The 19,915-nt window shown below is 54.9% G+C and overlaps 3 protein-coding genes across 3 annotated transcripts; all 3 read right to left on the bottom strand.

Annotated features, from left to right (window-relative positions):
- Positions 1-2,511: 2,511 nt before the first annotated feature.
- Positions 2,512-3,881, bottom strand: LOC100732002 (interferon lambda-3-like). The gene is made up of 5 exons (XM_003467163.4): positions 3,711-3,881; positions 3,332-3,409; positions 2,946-3,089; positions 2,771-2,857; positions 2,512-2,687 (listed from the first exon to the last, which is right to left on the bottom strand). Exons 1-5 carry the CDS (start codon positions 3,879-3,881, stop codon positions 2,589-2,591), a joined length of 579 nt encoding a protein of 192 aa, XP_003467211.3. The 3' UTR covers positions 2,512-2,588.
- Positions 3,882-7,650: 3,769 nt separating this feature from the next.
- On the bottom strand, positions 7,651-9,133 carry LOC100731451 (interferon lambda-2-like). The gene is made up of 5 exons (XM_003467161.2): positions 8,946-9,133; positions 8,567-8,644; positions 8,181-8,324; positions 8,006-8,092; positions 7,651-7,922 (listed from the first exon to the last, which is right to left on the bottom strand). Exons 1-5 carry the CDS (start codon positions 9,117-9,119, stop codon positions 7,824-7,826), a joined length of 582 nt encoding a protein of 193 aa, XP_003467209.2. The 5' UTR covers positions 9,120-9,133; the 3' UTR covers positions 7,651-7,823.
- Positions 9,134-11,091: 1,958 nt separating this feature from the next.
- LOC134476786 (interferon lambda-4-like) lies at positions 11,092-19,432 on the bottom strand. The gene is made up of 6 exons (XM_063252441.1): positions 19,332-19,432; positions 18,205-18,247; positions 13,352-13,475; positions 12,980-13,173; positions 12,096-12,599; positions 11,092-11,976 (listed from the first exon to the last, which is right to left on the bottom strand). Exons 1-6 carry the CDS (start codon positions 19,430-19,432, stop codon positions 11,878-11,880), a joined length of 1,065 nt encoding a protein of 354 aa, XP_063108511.1. The 3' UTR covers positions 11,092-11,877.
- Between the last annotated feature and the right edge of the window lie 483 nt (positions 19,433-19,915).

Below are 19,915 nucleotides of genomic sequence, written 5' to 3'. Positions count from 1 at the left end.
CTTGGTGCGTGGCTCAGTGGAAGAGCACTTGACTAGCTTGTGTGGGTCCCTGGGATGCATCCCCAGGGTCACACATGCACACACATACAGAAAGAGAGACACGGGGGGCGGAGGGAGACAGAAAGGCAGACAGACAGACAGAGACAGACAGAGACAGAGAGACAGGACAGAAACAGAGACAGGAAGAGAAGAAGAGGAAGAAGAAGAAGAGGAAGAAGAAGAAGAAGAAGAAGAAGAAGAAGAAGAAGAAGAAGAAGAAGAAGAAGAAGAAGAAGAGAGGAGAGGAGAGGAGAAAAGAAAAACAAGATGGATGACAGTGGAAGACAATGGTGGCTCAGACTGTAGAGCTATGCAGAATGCAATGTCCTTGCTGGAGAGTGCCACGGGTCCCATCACTGGGTGATAACTGGCCATGGCTCTGCAAAGGCAATCATTTTGCCCACCTCAGGGAGAGTGGAGTTCTGGCCAGGCACTCATGGAGAATCAGGACCTGGGCTATGTGAACAGCACTGCCTCCTGCTGACACACCATCTACCCAAAGGGCTGTCTGGTCCTCCCCAGGACACACCTGGGTCCACTCCTGTGTGTCACATGCTAGTCAGAGGGACAAAGAAGTGGCAAGGACATTGGAAGCCGTAAGCTCCAGAAGGCAGGAGGTAGTGCCTTTAAAGATTTGCCCAACTGTCACAAGAGGGGAGTGTCTGGGATCTGGAGGTGTGGGGTATAGCAAGACTGCTCCCCAATTAAATGAGGCAACTCAGGACTCCCATCAGTGAGGGACAGGGCCAGACCGATGGTGCAGTCTGTACTCAGGAAGAATCGAAAGCCATAACTGTAGACGTTGGGTGAGAGACGAGTGGGAACCAGCAGGAGCCCAGGCTGTGGTGGAGCAGCTCTAAAATACCAACACAGTGACCCAACAGAACCTGTCAACCAGAGGAGCCTACAGTGAGGCGAGGCCCTGGGAGTTTACACAGGCTGACTCCGTGCTCAGCGCAGCCCCAAGCCTGCAGGAAAAGGTCAGGGAATCTATGGCAAAGCAGGCAGCAATCATAATGAGGTCAACAATTACTGGGTCATTGAAGGTGTAGTGCGGGCCAGGTGACACCAAGTGACCACCTCAGTCACTAGACTCAGCCCATCAGGAGACCAACGGCACCTGGGACAATGGGCTGTGGGGTGGCAATGCCCACCTAACACACCATCACTCTCTCCCCAATATGGGGCTCTGGATGGAGAGGCCTTGGTTTCTGAGGACAATTCTCTGCCATGTGCCATGGCGAGATGCCAGTGGCTGTGTGGTTCTGACCCTCATGCAGCTCCTGTGTTCTTCTTCAGGTGACTAGCAAGTGAGGGAAGCAGCCAACATCATGGCAGGTGCACCTGTCTCTGGTCACCAGATAGAGAGGGAACCCCTGCCCTGGAGAGGGAAGAGCATGGGCAGCAGGAGGGGACAAAGCAGGGATATCTGCAGTCAGTACACTGGAAAGACTGATGAAAATGTAGCTTGGAAGAGAGCAGCTGGAGCTTGGGTGTGTGGGGTGAAGGAGGCCAGAGGCACAGATCACTGGAGGATGATACCTGGGTCACCCCAAAACATAATGCATGTGATCCTACAGAAATTCAGTTGAATGGAGGAATGTGTAATGTGTGGTGAAGAGGGGACTTTCCCCTGACACCCCCCCCCTGCCCCACATCTTCAGAGGGGCGAGGAAGACAGTCACAGATGAACAAGGATGCACCATCAGATGGACGGCCATACACGCAGTCACCTGTACACTCAGGCTCACCGTCAGGTGTATAATCTCACAAACTGGGTGGCTGGGTGAACAATCATCCCCAGATGCCATTCCAACCCTAAGCTCTGGGGCCAGTGTGTCCCTTATATGCAGTGGCACAGGGACTTGCAGATGTAATTAAAGTCTGTGGGCTTCAGGCATGGATAACGTCTTGGGCCACGGCGAGCCATCCAGTCCATGCCCCTGGGCCCTTCACGGCAGTAACGATTCCCTGGCTCAACAGTAGATGTGGGGCAGAAGAAGGGTCGGTCAGCTGCGTGAGAAGGAGGGATGCACTGCTGCAGGTTCTGAGGTGGGTCCAGGAAAAGAAAACCAATAGAGCAGGATTGCGAGAGTGAGGACTTCCACACCATGGAGGGACGAAGGGACTTGAATTAGAGTAGCAGGAGAAGCTCCCGGCAGCCAAGACCTGCTTGGAAGCAACTTCTTCCCGTAAGAGCACAGCTGGCTAAACTTGATTTGATTGCTGGAAGCAGCACTGCCTGCCCATGGAGCCCTCAGCTCTGCAATGTCACCACCATGCCTGGGACAGGCCACATTGGTGTGTTATGGGCCAAAACAAAGGAACTGACACCAACTGATACACAAGGATCATGTTACAGAAGTATCTTGTGGATTGTTTATTTGTGCAAGGTTTAAAAAAGTAGAAAAATAATTGGATATGAGTTGGAGAATCCAACATATAAATAAATATATAAATAGTGATTGGCAGGCAATAAATTAAGGCACGTGCTGGACACAGAAATACAACGTAGATGTCCATGGCAGGTGGCAGGGGAGGCTGAGGGCTCAAGCACAGTGCCCTGGCCTGGCCACACATCTGAGGTCCCGGGTGAGCAGCCTGAGGAGGTTGAAGGTGACAGACTCCTGGAGGCAGCCAGGGGACGCCTGTGGGGATACAGAAAGGGCTCAGTGGCTGCCCATGGTCTACTCCACTGATGCCCCAGACAACAACACTCCTGCTCCCTCACCTTCTTGGAGGCCTGGTTGAGCCTCTGCAGCCACTGAGACAGGAGGCGGCTGAGGGGCCTGGGGGCTGCGGTGGGCAGGGTGGGCACCTGGGGGCAGAGAGGGCGCTGTGAGGTGGGCCTGGCAGGCAAGAGTGGTGGTCAGAGCCCGAGATGTGCACAGGGACCAAGGACTCACACAGGCCTGCAGCTGGGCGTGGATGTGACGCAGCATGTGGAGGGGCTGCTCCAGGACGTCCCCCAGGGCCGGGTCTGTCACGGTGCCCAGGACCTTCAGGGTCAGGGCCAGCTCAGCCTGCAGGGCCAGGGGGCGCTCCCACACCTGGGCAAGGACATGGGCACAGGTTAGAGACCCTCGGGACAGAGAACAGACCAGGGACAGAGGAGAGCAGAGCAGAGGGGCTCAGGGAAAGGTGACAGAGGAAAAGGTACCCAGGAAGGGGAGAACTGACGAGGGACAGATGGAGGGACAGAGGGCGACAAAGGAGAAGGCCAATGGGCCCAATAGCAGGCCAGTGGCTGGGGCTGGCTGAGTGCTGGCTGGGCCTGAGCCCCACCACTCACCTGCAGCTGCCCCAGGTCCCAGGTCCTGGGGAAGAGGCGCAAGCTGCACCTGGAGTCCTTCAGCAGGAGCTGCTCTTCCTAGACAGCAAGGGCACAGGTCAGCTCACCCTGGGGCGGGGCTTGGGCCACTGCAGTGGGGCTGGGGGAAGGTTCATGCTAGGAAGGAGCAAGTTCCATCCCAGGGGGTGGCAGACGCCCCTCCACAGTGGGGGACATGGTGGGCCCACTGCAGTAGGAGCAGGAGAAGGTGGCTAGCAGTCAGGGTGGGGATGAGCCCACTGCAGGGAGGGTGAGGTCCACCTCCAGCCCATTGTCCAGGAAACACACAGAGGCAGGGCTGGACTGTAGCACACAGGAAGGGAGCTCAGGGGAGACTCACAAAGGCATCCTTGGCCGTCTTGAAGGCCTGTAGCTCTTGTGGGGAAAGAGACTTGAAATGGGCCATGCTGCAGTCCCTCACATCCTGGAAGCTACTCCGGGGTCTGGGCACAGGAACTCCTTCTGTCCCTTTCAGCAGCATGGCCAGCAGCAGTAGCAGTAGCAGCAGCATGGAACGTCCACCAGGATCTGTGTTACAGAGGACACCGTGTAAGATGATGTCGGGTGCCCAGGGTAGGAGGGCTGTCTGGGAGGTGATGGTCATGGCCATGCTGTGGTCCTCACCTGGCTCCATTGTGTTCTGGCTTCTTTGTCACTGATGGAGACCAAATGTGCACTTGAAGCTGTCAGCTTCGGTCTCTAACTCGGTTGGCCTCGGAGTCCTTAGTCTCAGTCTCCTGTGCGGATCTCGACCTGCTGCTCTGTGACAAAGTCTCTCTGCGTGTCCTGTTCCACAATGCTACTCCTGTCTCAGCCCCATGGCACTGCTTTTATCCTGGACTGAGGGACAGTCCCAGCTGATGTGTGAAAAGTGAAAATTCAGCCTGAAGTAGGCACTGGCCACTAGGGGAGCCCCAGCCTGGGGAATCCCAGAAGGGCGGGTCTCCAGCCAGGTGAACAGGTGGAAGGAAAGAGAAAGAGTGGGAAGTAAGCGTCACTGATTTGAGGTGAGTTGTGAAAGGAATTCTCAGAGCTAGGCCAGCTTCTCTGCCTGGTGGGTTCCAGTCTTTTGGGGTACACTTGGTCTGGATTACAGAGCGGGACAGGGCAGTGGCCTTAGGCAGGAAGCCCCATGCAGAGAATGGGAGGTACCTGAATCCCTGAGCTCAAGCGTGGGGTGGAGTGGGTCCCGGGAAGTGGGGTGCTGGGTGGAAAGGGTCAGAAGCATAGCCCCAAGAGGGAGAGGCAGGGCTGCCCACCTTCCCCACGTGCTCCTTCGAGGAGAGTGGGGAGGTGGCTGAGCCTCCTCTGTTTTGCAGGTTGAGTGGGACCCAGGAGTAGGAGGCCCTGCTGAGAACTGAGGTGAAGACAAGGACCTCAGTGGCCCCGACTGACATGTGCCTGACGCTCTCATTCATTCCGAAAGTGTTCATTGGCTCCAACCTTGTGGCAGATGTCATTGAACGTGTCAGGAGAGAATGCCAGGAAAACACAACAAACCCACACAACAGTGCTGCCAAGATTTTCCCAGGCCGTGGGGGTGGGGCCCTAACAGGGTCTGCTGTATCCTGTCTCAGGAAAGAGAGCAGAGTAGGCGGGAGCAGGAGGGCTGTGGGGAGCTTGCACCAGGTGAAGCAGCCTGTGGAGAGGCATCTGCACCTGGCCACGGTGGTACAGGCCTGTGATTCCAGCACTCTGGGAGGCTGAGGCAGGAGCATTTTAAGTTTGAGCCTGATCTGGGCAACTTACCAATTTAGGAAGATCCTAGGCTCAAACAAAACAGCACACTCCCCCTGAAAAACCCAGCCATGTTTTCTCTCAAAGTGGTGGGGTAACCACACTCAGCATCTGCAGCCTGAAATCTAGCTGTTAGCAGGTCCCCCACAAAGGCAGCTGAAGGCTCCATCCTCCCTGGCCTCTTCCAGCCTCAGAAGCTGCCACCCCTCCCCCACTGCATCTCTCCTCCATCCCCTCCCTCATCTTTGCTTCATACTCTCTGGGTGAGGGTGCCACCCTTGTGCCTCCTCCTATGGGGACCCGTGACATTGCACTGTGCTCATCCTGGTGATCCGGGAAAACTTCCATGCATACTTGATTTCATTAGAAGCTCAAGCACCTTTTTTGCAAATAAAGTGATGTTTACCTCATCCCCATTCCAGGCACTCTAAAGGGACTGGTTTGCAGGTGTCCAAGACACTGTCTACCCCTAAGAACCATTTAAGTAAGAAGCACATTCCCCAACACCCAGCCTAGGATGGCTGCATCAGCCACAGGAAGCAGATGATAGGCCCTGAGCTGTGCCATGGCAGGACCAATGGTGCCATCAGGGTCTGAGAACATCAGGAGAGAAGGACAGGGCCTACAGAGCCTTTGGTGCAGCACAGAGCAAGGGTGCTACACCAAAGGGGGCAGAGGTGATGTTGCATTAAACTCTTAGGCTTACAGGGCCACAGGAACCAGAGCTGGGACCTTAAAACCAAACATTCTTTGTGTCACAGTTCTTGATGTGGAAGTCCAGAATTAAGGTGTCACCCAGCCCATCTCCCTCTGAAACCAACAGGAGAGATTCAATCCTCAGCTCTACCCAGCATCTGTGACCTAGAGGGCCTTCAGAGCCTCCAGGTACATAGCTTCCCCAGCACACTCTGCCCATTGTCTTCCACGGTCATCTTTCCCCATACTGAAGGGCACCAGGCAGGACACCCTGGTGGCCTCATTCCCTCCTTGACTGTCTTGCAAAGCCTGTCTCCTCTGGGGTCACATTCTGAGCTGGGAGGCTTGGTCCTCAACACAGTTTTACCTTAATGAAGAGCCGGGACATAACACACTCATGAAGGTGGAAGGGAGAGTGGATCGAGGTGGGTGAATTCTCCACCATAGAGCACTGCAATCCCAGCAAGGACCAGGCAGCTGGGTTCACATGCACAGACACCATGAGATCGGCCCACATTGCCTGCACTCATAGTGGCAGGAGATTGCCATGAAGGAGCTCAGAGGACAGGAAGGCGTAGATAGGTGACCTAGGACAGAACACACCTGGGTACATGGACCATGGAGAAGCTAGAAGAGTAATTCTGACTCCAGAGAAAGAGTGGCCTGCAAGGGCTCCCAATCATCTAGATCCTCCAGGGTGGCTCCCTGGGTGTGCCAGGCTGTGGGTCCAGGATGCTGTGTGAGCTGGATTCCCTGACAGTGACGGGCACTAAGAGCCAGAGAGAGCAGAGGCAAGGTGGTGACACAAATTCCATAAGCAGTGGATGTCCCTAGTCACCATGTGGGGAGAGGCCCCTGCCCCGGGGGAGGAAAGAGCATGGTCAGCAGGAGGGGGCCTGGCTGGGTCATCTGCAGTCAGTATTCTGGAAAGGCTGATGAAAACATTCATTGGAAGAGAGCAGCCGGAGCATGGCGATGCGGAGGGAAGGGGACCAGAGATGCAGATCACTGGAGAATAATGCCTGGGTCACCCCAAAACATAATACATGTGATCCTGAAGAAATTCATTGGATGGAGGAGTGTGTGATGTGTGGTAAAGAGAGGACTTTTCCCTGACCCCCTCACACATCTCCAGAGGGGCCAGGAAGACAATGACAGATGAACAAGGATGCACCATCAGAGGGATGGCCATACACACAGTCATCAGTACACTCAGGCTCACCACCTATTGTGTGGTCATTTATACTGTGTGGAGGGCTGAACAGACGCTCCCAAGGGTGGCATCCCACCCCAAGCCCCAGGGGCCCTGTGCATCTTCATGTACTGCTCCAGGGACTTGCACTGTAATTAAGATCCACAGATGTTAGGAAGGGACATTGCCCTGGAATATGAAAGGGCACAATGCGATCCTCTGGGTCCCTCGAAGCAGAGAATATTCTCTGGCTGCAGCAGAAGACACAGGGCATAGGGAGGGGCACAGGAGTTAGGCACATAGGGGACTCTGCTGCAGGCTCTGAGAGGGGGGTGCAGGGCAAGGAGCAGAGGAGGGCTTTTGAGGGCAGGGGCGGCATCGAGGACCCCACCTGGAGCAGCAGGAATAGCACAGCATAGCTGACATCTGGAGCAACTAGGAAGCAGCTCCTTCCAGAACCTCCAGAGAGGAGCCCAGTAGGCCGCATGTGGGTTTAGAGCAAAAGGCAGGAGCAGAGGAGCCTGCACCAAGAACACCAACAGTGCTCTGACCTTCTAGAAAATCAACAGGGGCCTAACAGGATGCATTTGCTCTATGTGTTCTGTAGCAAAACATAGAATTCACACCAACAGGACCCACGACACAAGGGCTCTTCTTCATTCTTTATTTGCAAAAGGCTTATAAAAAGTAAAAAAATAGACATTTAATGGAACATGAGTTGGAGAAGCTAACAATAAATAGTGATTAGGTCACAATAAATTAAGGCACACGCTGGACGCAGAAATACAACGTAGACATCCATGGCAGGTGGCAGGGGAGGCTCAGGGCTCAAGCACAGTGCCCTGGCCTGGCCACACATCTGAGGTCCCGGGTGAGCAGCCTGAGGAGGTTGAAGGTGACAGACTCCTGGAGGCAGCCAGGGGACGCCTGTGGGGATACAGAAAGGGCTCAGTGGCTGCCCATGGTCTACTCCACTGATGCCCCAGACAACAACACTCCTGCTCCCTCACCTTCTTGGAGGCCTGGTTGAGCCTCTGCAGCCAGTGGGACAGGCGGCGGCTGACGGGCCTGGGGGCTGCGGTGCGCAGGGTGGGCACCTGGGGGCAGAGAGGGCGCTGTGAGGTGGGCCTGGCAGGCAAGAGTGGTGGTCAGAGCCCGAGATGTGCACAGGGACCAAGGACTCACACAGGCCTGCAGCTGGGCGTGGATGTGACGCAGCATGTGGAGGGGCTGCTCCAGGATGTCCCCCAGGGCCGGGTCTGTCACGGTGCCCAGGACCTTCAGGGTCAGGGCCAGCTCAGCCTGCAGGGCCAGGGGGCGCTCCCACACCTGGGCAAGGACATGGGCACAGGTTAGAGACCCTCGGGACAGAGAACAGACCAGGGACAGAGGAGAGCAGAGCAGAGGGGCTCAGGGAAAGGTGACAGAGGAAAAGGTACCCGGGAAGGGGAGAACTGACGAGGGACAGATGGAGGGACAGAGGGCGACAAAGGAGAAGGCCAATGGGCCCAACAGCAGGCCAGTGGCTGGGGCTGGCTGAGTGCTGGCTGGGCCTGAGCCCCACCACTCACCTGCAGCTGCCCCAGGTCCCAGGTCCTGGGGAAGAGGCGCAAGCTGCACCTGGAGTCCTTCAGCAGGAGCTGCTCTTCCTAGACAGCAAGGGCACAGGTCAGCTCACCCTGGGGCGGGGCTTGGGCCACTGCAGTGGGGCTGGGGGAAGGTTCATGCTAGGAAGGAGCAAGTTCCATCCCAGGGGGTGGCAGACGCCCCTCCACAGTGGGGGACATGGTGGGCCCACTGCAGTAGGAGCAGGAGAAGGTGGCTAGCAGTCAGGGTGGGGATGAGCCCACTGCAGGGAGGGTGAGGTCCACCTCCAGCCCATTGTCCAGGAAACACACAGAGGCAGGGCTGGACTGAGGCACACAGGAAGGGAGCTCAGGGGAGACTCACAAAGGCATCCTTGGCCGTCTTGAAGGCCTGTAGCTCTTGTGGGGACAGAGACTTGAACTTGGCCATATGACATTCCTTGGTATCCAGAGAGACACTGACTGGTCTGGGGACAGGAACTGCCCCTGTCCTGGTCTGCACTGTGGCCAGCAGCAGCAGCAGCAGAAGCAGCGGCATGGGAACTCCTGCGGGGTCTGGGTCACAGAGAACAGCAAGCAAGGTGATGTCAGGTGCCCAGGGTAGGAGGGCTGTCCTGGGAGGTGACTGTCACGCCCATGCTGTGGTCCTCACCTGGCTTCATGCTCTGGCTTCGGTGTCACTGATGGAGACTTGAGGTTGTAAACTCGGTTCTCTGTCTCGGTCAGTCTTGGAGTCCTGAGTGTCAGTCTGCGTTTGGATCTCTGCCTGATGCTCTGTGACAAGTTGTCTCTAGGTTTCCAGCTCTGCCCCATGGTGCTGCTTTTATCCTGGACTGAGGGACACTCCTGGTGATGTGTGAAAAGTGAAAACACAGCCTGAGGCAGACCCTGGCCACTAGGGGAGCACTAGGCTGGGGATTCCCAGAGTGGGCGGGTCTCTAGCCAGGTGAGCAGGTGGAAGGAAAGAGAAAGTCCAGACAAGCTGAGTCACAAGATTGGAAGTGACATCAGTAAGGAAGGCTCAGCACTAGGGCACTTCTAGCACACATGGGCGGATCTGGACCAGACAGGATTGAGATACAGAGCCGAAAAGCTGTTCAAATTCTGCAGGACACTCCAGGCAGGGAGGGAGGAGTGTGCAGCCTTCCTCTCGCCCCTTCCTTCTGCCTCACATCTGGGAGCTTCACAGAGGGTGCACACGGGCCCTGACAGGAGGCTGCCCGGGGCAGGGTTGGCCACGGAAATCCCAAGTGTGAGAGTGAGTCTGTCCACCTTTCCCCGTCTTTCACTGACAGGGGTTATGGGGAGGAGCCACTGTAGATTCCTTTCAGTTGTCCAAGGCAGAAAGGACCAAGGTGACTGAGGTTCTGATCTGGACTTGTAGTGAGGCCAAGGGTCTCAGGGGACTGCGGTGACTGGCCACTAAGATGTCATTCATTCAACAAGGACCGTTCAACTCCAACCTTATGGCACATACTGCACAAGGTGTCAGGAGAGAGCCTGGAATGAAAGAAATCACAAAGTAACTGCTCGTGGAGCATCCCACTGCAACTCTCTCATTTTTCCCATTCATCATTTCTGGGAGAGATGGGCACTTAACACTCTTTGTGCTATCATTCACAGAAACATTGTCTAACCGAGGGCAGGACTGGCCCAAACCAGTGTGCAGGGCGCTGTCCTGCTTCTTTCCAAGGCAGGGGCTCAGTGCTGGGTGTGGGAGACTCTGCACCAACTGTGATTGTCACCGTGTCACAGACTGCAAATCCTCAAGCACCATCGGTGGGTGTGTGAGCCTGTGCTGGTGAGTGTACACGGGCCTTGCACATCCTCTGTGTGTGCTCTACCACTCAGCTCTGCTCCCCAGCCTGCTTCTCCGAGAACACAAGTTCAAGGGAGGAAGAGCACAGGGTCAAAGAGAGGAAAAGAAAGCGCTCTAAACGGTATAACTGCATGTGTATTTAAGTGTATAAGACAGACAATGATATTACTGAGTTTTGTTGGCTCACTGAACAGAACTGTTTGCAGTCTCAGTGTTTGAATGTCCACTTTATATGCTTTAATTTTGTAACTTGAACTAATATTTCTAAGATGACAATATGTAATCCATTAACTAGTGATTTCCTACTGTTTATTTCTGAAATTCTATATAACTTGTACCCTTTTTCTGCTTTTTTCCCCCTTTTTCTCCTTAAATAAAATAAAAAAAGAAAGAAAGAAAGAAAGAAAAGGAAGAGCACAGGGTCTGGAGCACAGGCGTGCAGAGATCGTCCTAATTCTGAGCTGTGAGAACCGTGGGGACTTGGCAACAATGTGTACAGTGCCTGCCAAAGATTGCTAACACAGATTTTTTTCTTTTTGTTTGTTTCTTTCTTTCCTTTTTTTTTTTTTTTTTTTTTTTTTTTTTTTTTTTTTTTTTTGGTATCAGGGATTGAATTCGCGACCTGGCCTGGCAGCACTTATGCCGCTGAGCTAAATCCCCAGCCTCTACCCACAGATTTTGACACGAGACATAATGCAGTGACTTGTTGATTTATTAGGAAAGTAGAATACCCTCCCTCCTCTGTCTTATAGACGAGGAGACCGAGTTTCTGGGAGCATTTATTGGTCGCGCTACACTGTGGTAAACAGCAGGTCAGAATTGCAACACAGTCACCAATTCTCTGGTTCTGCCCTTTTTGCTGTACAGTGCACCTCAAATCATGGTACAGAAAACCCCAAGGCAAATGGGACAGTATTTAATAGCGGTGATATATTAACACCAGCAGTCAGCATAAGAAATATGCATGGAGTTTCACCCATGTGAGCAGCACACACGTAACAGGATCCAAAGACAGCAGCTGAAGGCTAGTTTGGCATTTCACTCCCTCGTCGCCTAGGAAATTGGGTCCCTTGGGTCTATCTCCAAAGGAGTGGATTCACAGACTCTTAGGGGAGTCCTGCACAGTTCAAACCAGCGGTTGGGACGCGCAGCAGAAGGTGAAGATTCCGGGAAGCAGGGGTTGGTTCTCTAGTAGGTAGTCAGCCACGGTCGCGCCCAGAGCTCAAGTCACTTCCTCCACGCGGAGCTGGCAGAGCTTGTGGCAACTCATCCCAAGCAAGGCGCACCGCTTCCCGGCAACAAGGTCTCTGCCTTGGGAAACCGCTCGCTATTTCTGCCCAGCACGAGTGCTTCAAGGTCCGGCCAATTGTGGCAGAGACTCGCTCGAACCTCGGCGTCCATTGGCTGAGAGACACGTCCGTCCGGTGAGCTGCAGCCAATGGCGTGGAGAGCGCGAGTCCCGCGAACCCCGCAGCGGTCAGACGCAGCGCCCCGAGGTCGCGGCCAGCCTGAGGTCTCGCGTGAGCAGGCGCAGCAGGTGGAAGATGGCAGAGGCCTCGTGGCAGCGAGGCGAGTCCTGGCAGGCACGCGGGAGGCCGAGTCAGGCTTCGCGCGCCACAGACACTGCCCGCCGGCGCTTTAGCCCGGGCCCCACGCTGCCCCCTGCGGCCCGTGCCGGCACCCCGCCGCACTCACCGCCCGCCGCCGCTCGGGTGGCCTCCTCGCGGGCCGCGGGGACCTCCTCCTGGAGCCCGGCCGCGCCGGCTGTAGCTGCGAGGGACGAGCGGTCAAGCAGGAGCCCGGAGCCGCCGTTCCCCTCCCGACCGCGGCCCCGCATCGGGCGGCCCCCGCATGGGAGTCACGCGTGTCCCGCTCCCTCCCGGGGGCGCAGTCGCGGGCGCGGCCGTCACTCACGCAGGCCGCCACGTCCCTGCCGGCGGCCTCCAGCAGCTCGAGCGTCGGGCCGGCGCCGGGGAAGCGCTCCCGGCTGCGCAGGCTGCTCAGCACGTCCCGGGCGTTGGCGATGCGCCGGGCCACGCGGCGGAGCCAGGCGCAGGACTGTGAGGGCCACAGCGGTGAGCGGGGGCCGCGCCGGCCGCGCCTCCCTCCCCGCCGAGCCCGCCTCACCGAGGGCCTTGGCCGATCCCGCGCAGCGCGCCCCGAGCAGTTGCGCGGCCACCAGCTCAGCGTCTCCTGCCCCTGAGGCACAAGCGCGAGTGAGGCCCGGCCGCCTGCTGTCCCAGAGCAGCCCGAAGGGTCGCGGACCATCCCGAGTCCTCTACAGAGCCCGGCGCTTCCGCGAAGTGGCGATGTGGTACTGACACATGCGCCCTGTGCCGAGCCCTGCGCCCCTGCACTGAGCCAGGTCCCCCACGTGGCCCCCCTCCTCCCTGGCAAGGAGCCCGGCTTAGTGCTCCTAAGGGCACCCGGAGTAGTCTCTGGGCCAGAACTCTGAACCTGAGATGGGAGATAAGCCTGCTGGGAGAGGACACAAGTGTTCCTCAGGACAAGGTCTACTGTCCCCAAAGCTGGGGGACAGGACCGGGTTGGGAGTTGAAGTGAGGCCAGGGCTCACTCACATAGCTGTCCCTCAGCGCCTTGACTGCCGCCAGTGCTCTGGGGTCCAGGGAGCGATAGTGTGACAGCAGGCAGTGCCTGGGTGCCACCACACCTTGGTCTTCAGCCACGCTGAGCTCCGCAGCCACTGCGAGCATGCACATGACCCCCAGCCCTGTGGCCACTGTGGCTCTGCTGCTAGGCTCCATCTCTGCTCCTGCAGGCAGCAAGAAAGTCAGGGAGGCCAGGGACAGGGCCTCTGGAGGCCACCGCTGCTTCTCCCTCCTCTCTGGAGGACTGACTGATGCTTGGTGCAGGGTGCTGGTCACAGGGGCCAGATCACTCCACAGGGGCCAAGCCACCCCCTTCTGTCCAGCCTCGAACTCACTGCTCACCTGCAGTGTCCCCTGGGTGAGTGGCTCTGCTGCAGAGCCTGGCCACCCCTGTCCACAGGAGGGTGCAGAGTGAGGTAGGCCTTTGGTAGTGGTAGCTGAACCAGCCATGGTGGCTTTTATGCACCTGAATGAGAAAATGATGTGCAACTGGGCTTCCCCGTTCTGGGGATCGCCCTTTCCAAACGTCAGTGCTGGCTCCAGGCTCTGTGGGATCCTGGCCAGGGAGTGAGGACTTTACCCACGGTGCTTCTGTGCCAGTTCTGCTGGGTCTCAGCTCTTTGTTTCTCTGGAGCAAACTGTCTGGTATGTTTTATACACATGTGCTTGTCTTCTGTGACTGTTTTACATTGTTCTGTACACATAACTGTCATGGTTCATACATGTGTCAACTTGAGAAAGTTTTGAGGTCTCCACTATATCTTTCAAGTTCACACCCTATTCTTCAGGGACACATTGCCTGGCCTCCCAGTGCTTCTGAAAGTAGGGTGGAAGCAGCTTGAATCCTGTAATTCTTAGATTTCTCATGTACCTAAACCCAGCACCATGTGAATGATACCAAGGTATGCTTCACCTAGAGTAGCAGGTACGCTTTACTCAATCTTGGCTGTCGGAGTGAAGTGCTTCCAGGATTGGGTACTCTGAATCAAATTCTGAGGTACAAATTTTCTATCCCTCTGCCATTCTGGAACATACTACTCACATTCTGGAACACGGTACTATGCAGCTCTCTCCTCCGAACGAAGTCTTTTCAGTTTTGCAGGTTTGAGAATGCAAAGTGTAGAGACTTGCTGCTTTTTGTGATGCCTTTATATTCTCTTATTTCTTTCTCAGCAATGGAAGTCTCCTCAGCTTTATCTGTACAGGTTTACTGGAGCTTCCTTTCTGGCCAAACTAGTGATGTTTTAAATCATCCTTCTGAGCTTTTTGCTCTGCTTTTCAACATAGATCTTGCAGCAAGCCCCCAACAGTAGCCATGCCACAGCGTCAACCTTCAACTGTCTTGAAATTTCTTTTACTAGATTAATTTGTCCACTGTCTTTAATGTTAGTCTCAGGCAAAGTCTCTGGTCATGAGCAAAATGTAAATTTTTTTTTTTTGCAAAGCCATATACATCCTCTGGAGTCCAGCACCCAATTCCCAGCAAATCTCCTGAACCTGGTGTTTATGGGCAGGATTTCTATCAACCTCTGGTCTTCTGAGCTCTGACCAGAATCTCCCATACAGAAAAGCCTAAGGCATTTCAGGCAAAGTCTCTGGACATGAGCAAAATGCAGACAAATTTTCTGCCAAGTCATGAAATACATAATCTTGAGTCCAGTACCAAGGCAGTCCTTCCTAGCAGAAACCTGGTCTTCCCCGGTTTTCTGGTCTTCTGAGCTATGACTAGAATCTCCATACAAAACATCTAAGCTGTTCCATGGTTACTGTTCAAGGCGACATCTCTGAACTTTTGCAAACTCTTCCCTCAAGCCATTCCCAAAGGCTCTTGAACCACAGGGTCTGGTACAGTCACAGCAATGTCCCCACTTTCCTGGTAGCAAGTTTCATCTTGGTTACTTTTCTCTCATTGCTGTGGCAAAATACTCAACACCCAAAATTAAGGAGGGAAAGGCTTATTTACTTCATAGTTTGTGGAGGTTTTAGTTCATACTTGATTGGCTCCAAGACATGGTGACTGTGCAATAGTTCAAGGTGGTGGAAAACAGCAACGTTGTATTTCTGCGTCCAGCGTGTGCCTTAATTTATTGTGACCTAATCACTATTTATTGTTAGCTTCTCCAACTCATGTTCCATTAAATGTCTATTTTTTTACTTTTTATAAGCCTTTTGCAAATAAAGAATGAAGAAGAGCCCTTGTGTCGTGGGTCCTGTTGGTGTGAATTCTATGTTTTGCTACAGAACACATAGAGCAAATGCATCCTGTTAGGCCCCTGTTGATTTTCTGGAAGGTCAGAGCACTGTTGGTGTTCTTGTTGCAGGCTCCTCTGCTCCTGCCTTTTGCTCTAAACCCACATTCGGCCTACTGGGCTCCTCTCTGGAGGTTCTGGAAGGAGCTGCTTCCAAGTGGCTCCAGATGTCAGCTATGCTGTGCTATTCCTGCTGCTCCAGGTGGGGTCCTCGATGCCGCCCCTGCCCTCAAAAGCCCTCCTCTGCTCCTTGCCCTGCACCCCCCTCTCAGAGCCTGCAGCAGAGTCCCCTGTGTGCCTAACTCCTGTGCCCCTCCCTATGCCCTGTGTCTTCTGCTGCAGCCAGAAAATATTCTGTACTTCGAGGCCCTCTGGGAATGGATAGGGCTTTTTCATACCCAAGACCATATTTCTATCTAAGTCCACAAACCTTATTACACGAGATTGTCCTTCGGCCACTTCATGTAGATATGAACTTACCCCAAGCTTGGAGAAGGGGTGTCATCCTTGAAGTGATTATTTAGGCAACCACACCTGCGTGTTTTCATTATTTGTATGTATTTTTGTTTCTGTTCTCTCTGGAGATACGCAAGTGGATCGTGGGAAACCCCTAGCATTACCACATGTTCCGTATTCCCTTCACCTCAGGCGGGTTCTTCTGCAGGGTCAGGCAGTTTAACTGATGGCTGGCCCAGACCTGTGTCCTTGTGTGGTCTGAGGCCCTTGTCAGCGAACCCCAAAGTCTCGGATTCCGGCTGCTCTGTTCCTAGTTACGTGTTACTCCTTGGCAAACACTGACTGCAGATGTGCCTGCGCAGCCCCCTCCTGCTGACCGTACTCTCCCCTTCCCGTGGATACCTTTGCTGGGGATTTGGGTTCTGTATCCCCACAGATGCTAGATTCTCATAGGGACCTGGGTCATGATGAATCTCAGCCTCTGACGGGGCAGAAAGTATCCTGCATGGTCATTTTGCCCCCAGGTAGACATGGGTGTCTAGTTAGCAGGTTGGACCTCAGCAGTGGTCATGCTGGAGTAGTTTGGTGACCAGAGCTCAAGCCATTGAGACTACGTGGCCCTCACCTTGCCCCACAGCTGTTCCACTCCTGTGTCCCACTGTGAACCCTTAGGGTGGTGACAGAGTCAAGGGGGCGTGTCCAACACTGGCCCGGCTATCATTTCTTGCTTGACGATTTTCTCTGGGGAACCATTAATATCAAGGAAAAGAAGGACAGGCACACTTTCAGTCCTTCTGTGCAGTAGCTTCCATGTGAACTGAGTGTGCTCCACAGGCTGACAGGCCGGACGCTGGGCTCCGGAGTGGCGATGCTGGCAGGCTGTGGAAGCCTGGAAAGGTGGGAGCACTGTAGGTGGTTCGGTCACTCCTGGAGGGGCCTTCAGAAGTGCTATGGTGACTCCTAGAGAATGTGTTTGCTCTCATGAGGGCAGGTGGTTATTAAATGAGGTCACCCCAGGTCCCTTCTGCAAGTGGCTGCCTCAATATGTGATTCCCCTCTAAGCCTCGTGCAGCCTGCAAAATAGAAGTGAAGGTACCCACTTTTCTCTGCCAAGTACTCAACCTCAGACACTTTGATCCCAACAGAAGCAGATAAAGTCTCAAACACCCCAGAGGATCTGGATGTTTGGGAGCCCTTCATTTCCCTGGAGACAGATTTACTCTTTCAGCTTCTCTGTAGTCCATATAGGCAGGGATGTCCCACTCCAGGTCACATGCCCAGGCTTTCCTGCCCTCTGAGCTCCTTCTTGGCAATCTCCTGCCACCTGGGGTACAGTCAATGTGGGGTGATCTCAAGGTGTCTGTGCAGGCGAACCCAGCTGCCCGGCCCTTGCTGGGATTGGGATCATCTGTGATTGGAGAATATTCCTTCCATTTCCCATCTTCTTGGGTTGGTCTATGATGCTCCTCCCTCCCAGGCTGCCTACAGAATAAAGATATGTCAAGTCCCAATCTCCTTACCACAGAATGCGCCCTGTTAGGGCGGCAGTCTTTAAAGAGGTAACCCGGTGAGAGGAAGCCATCAGAGTGGGTGCTACTCTAGCCTGACTGGTGTCTTTCTGTTTAGGAAGACGTGCACAGAAAAAGGTGGGCTGATGGACAAAGTGGGCTCCAGTGGTCACCAGCAACTCACCAGGTGCCAGGAAGAGTCAAGGTTGGAATCTCAGCCTCAGGTTTCAAAAAAAGATGGCCCTAATGCCACCTTGATTAGGGACTTCTGGCCCCCAGAACTGTGATATAAAACACTATGGTTTTAAACCTCTCATCTGATCAAAAACCCTGTCTTTGACCTCCTGTGTCCCCAGTCTCTGATGACACAGTTTACCACTGCGACATTCATGGCGCCTGCCATCTCACCTCTCTTGGCAGGTGTAGCCCATCCCCAGTTAGGTTACGTGAGGCTTCAGTCCCTATTAAAATGGTCCTTGGGGCCAGCACTGCCATAGAAGGCTGCAAATGGCTCCTTCAGATCACTCCAGCCCTCACCCCAGGAGCTGGTACGTGTTGCTAGCAGAAAATAGTCCTTGAGGATTTAACCAAATTAAGGTTTTCATAACAGAGAGATTTTCTTGGATCACCAGCTAAACCCCATGAAATCTCAGGTATCATTGTACAGTGGCTGCAGAGGGTCACAGGCCCTCACAGGGAGGACTTGGACGGAGTGCAGAGGTCACAGGCAAAGGCAGACGGAATCATCCAGAGCTGGCAGGGGCAGGGAGTGAGGCACTGGGGGGTCCTATGTATGGGACCCTGCTGACACCTGGATTCCAGCTGGGAGACCCTGAGCTTGGACTTGTGTCTGTGACCCTCAAAATGTGAGAGAACTCAGCTGTTGTTGAGCCACCACATTCATGCTTATTTTCGAAACCAGAAACGAATCCAGAGGCCTGTGAGGCCCCATCTCCGGGAGGTCCCTGCCCAGTCTCCGCACCAGGGTGGCCTCCAGCTGCTCGCAGTGGAAGCGGCTGCTGCTGCTGCAGGTGCAGGGTCCGGGAGCAGAAGACCCTCACATCTGTCCAGCCATTCCCATGCCAAGTCCTTGGTCCCTTGTGGGCAGAGGACACCTGTAGGCTGGGTAGTTGATCTTCTGAGAAGGGCCACAGCTCTGAAGATGACCTCCCAAGGGTGTCTTCCACCTCATCTGCTACCAAGACAAATGCTGGCCTCAACTCCTTCCAGGACTGGTGATTTGTCCTCCATACCCTCCTCATTTTGCCTCAAGGAATCAGCCAGCACCATGGGGTCCCCTGATCACTGCCCCATTGCAGACTCCTCCCACCAGCATCTCATCCCTGTTCACTGGGGGGAGATTGTCACCAGGCCACTAAGGATGGCAGGGTTGTTCCTGCTCCACTGACCACCATACCACATCCCCATGGCCAGCCTAGCAGCAAGGGACCCATTCCAGGAGCCAGTGACAGACCACTTTGATGCCAGGACCACCTTGATATGGGAGGCCTGAGATCCATTTTCCCAGACTCCCTGAGGCAGCACTGAAGGCAGAAGGCGGGCGCAGACAGACACTCCTGAGAGGAAACCGAGAAGCCACAGCTGTGGGCTGAGGTGACCTGCAGTGCTGTTGCAGCAGGGGCTTGAGCCCACGTTACAGCGAGCTCCACAGCAGGGTTGTCCTGCCTGCATCCAGGGACTGGGGCCCTGGTATCATGGTGTCACCTGGGCACAGGCCATAGGCTGTGCCCTGCTGGGGTGGATCAAGGCAAGTAGTTCCCTGAGGATGCTGGCACTTCCCCTCAAGAGGTGCAGCCAGGAACTGTGAACGGCCAGCACCCCAACAGTAGGGAAGGGGGTCCTAAGGAGGTCAGAGCAGAGCAGCGCCAAGTCCCCAGCTTAGCCTCAGATGCAGGCCTGACCCGTGAGCCACCCTCTCCCAAGCCCAGGCTGTGCCCTGCCCATGTGTTCCTATGTAACTTATTGTAAAACTTACAAAACAAAATGTTTCTCCATATCATTTCTTAGAAAGCCAGGGAGAAGCCTGATAGGATTGTTTCTGGAAATATTTTTCATCTTTTGGAAATAATCCTATCAAAACCCACTCACCTGCCGCTGCCAGACAGAGACCAGAACCAGAGCACAGAGCCCAGGACAGAGGAGCCAAAGCCACAGAGCACATTCCTCTCCATGTCCTCACCAAGGCGCATGGCCTGCTTGGCAGGAGACCACTCAGCCGCCCAGGCACCCGATCCTCCCAGCCTTGGTCCCACAGTCCCCCGGGCAGATGTCTGTGTCCACGTCCCACTCGGGGCTCCTGGTGGCCCCCAAAGCTCCTCTCAGCCCCAGAGAGGGTGCCAGGGACAAAGCGATCCAACTGTCGTTAGAAGGCGGTTATCAAAATATTTCCCCCGTGAGGAGCGATTTCCCCGCTTCTCCATTAGTGCATTAAGTGAGACGTCAGCCGTGGCAGCTTTAATAACTGCTGTAACTGAGAGGCGGGGGAGGAGCAGAAAGGAGACTGCAGGACTCCAGGGAGCAAAGAGCGCCACGCAGAGCACAGTGTCTGCGAGGTCTTTGGGTGACAGCCCCAAGGTCGCCTGACACTGCCTTGTGACAGATGTGCGGTTGCCTGAATAATGGCCCCGCAGCTGTTCCCAATGCCTGGGCCCCTGTGGGTTTGTCACCTTCCC

This window comes from Cavia porcellus, unplaced genomic scaffold, assembly GCF_034190915.1.
Source record: "Cavia porcellus strain 051 isolate PalLab524CR breed Dunkin Hartley unplaced genomic scaffold, mCavPor4.1 scaffold_7, whole genome shotgun sequence".
In the NCBI taxonomy this organism is placed as follows: Eukaryota; Metazoa; Chordata; class Mammalia; order Rodentia; family Caviidae; genus Cavia; species Cavia porcellus.
The sequence above is the reverse complement of the archived record's forward strand: the minus strand, read 5'-3'. Positions and strand labels throughout refer to the sequence as shown.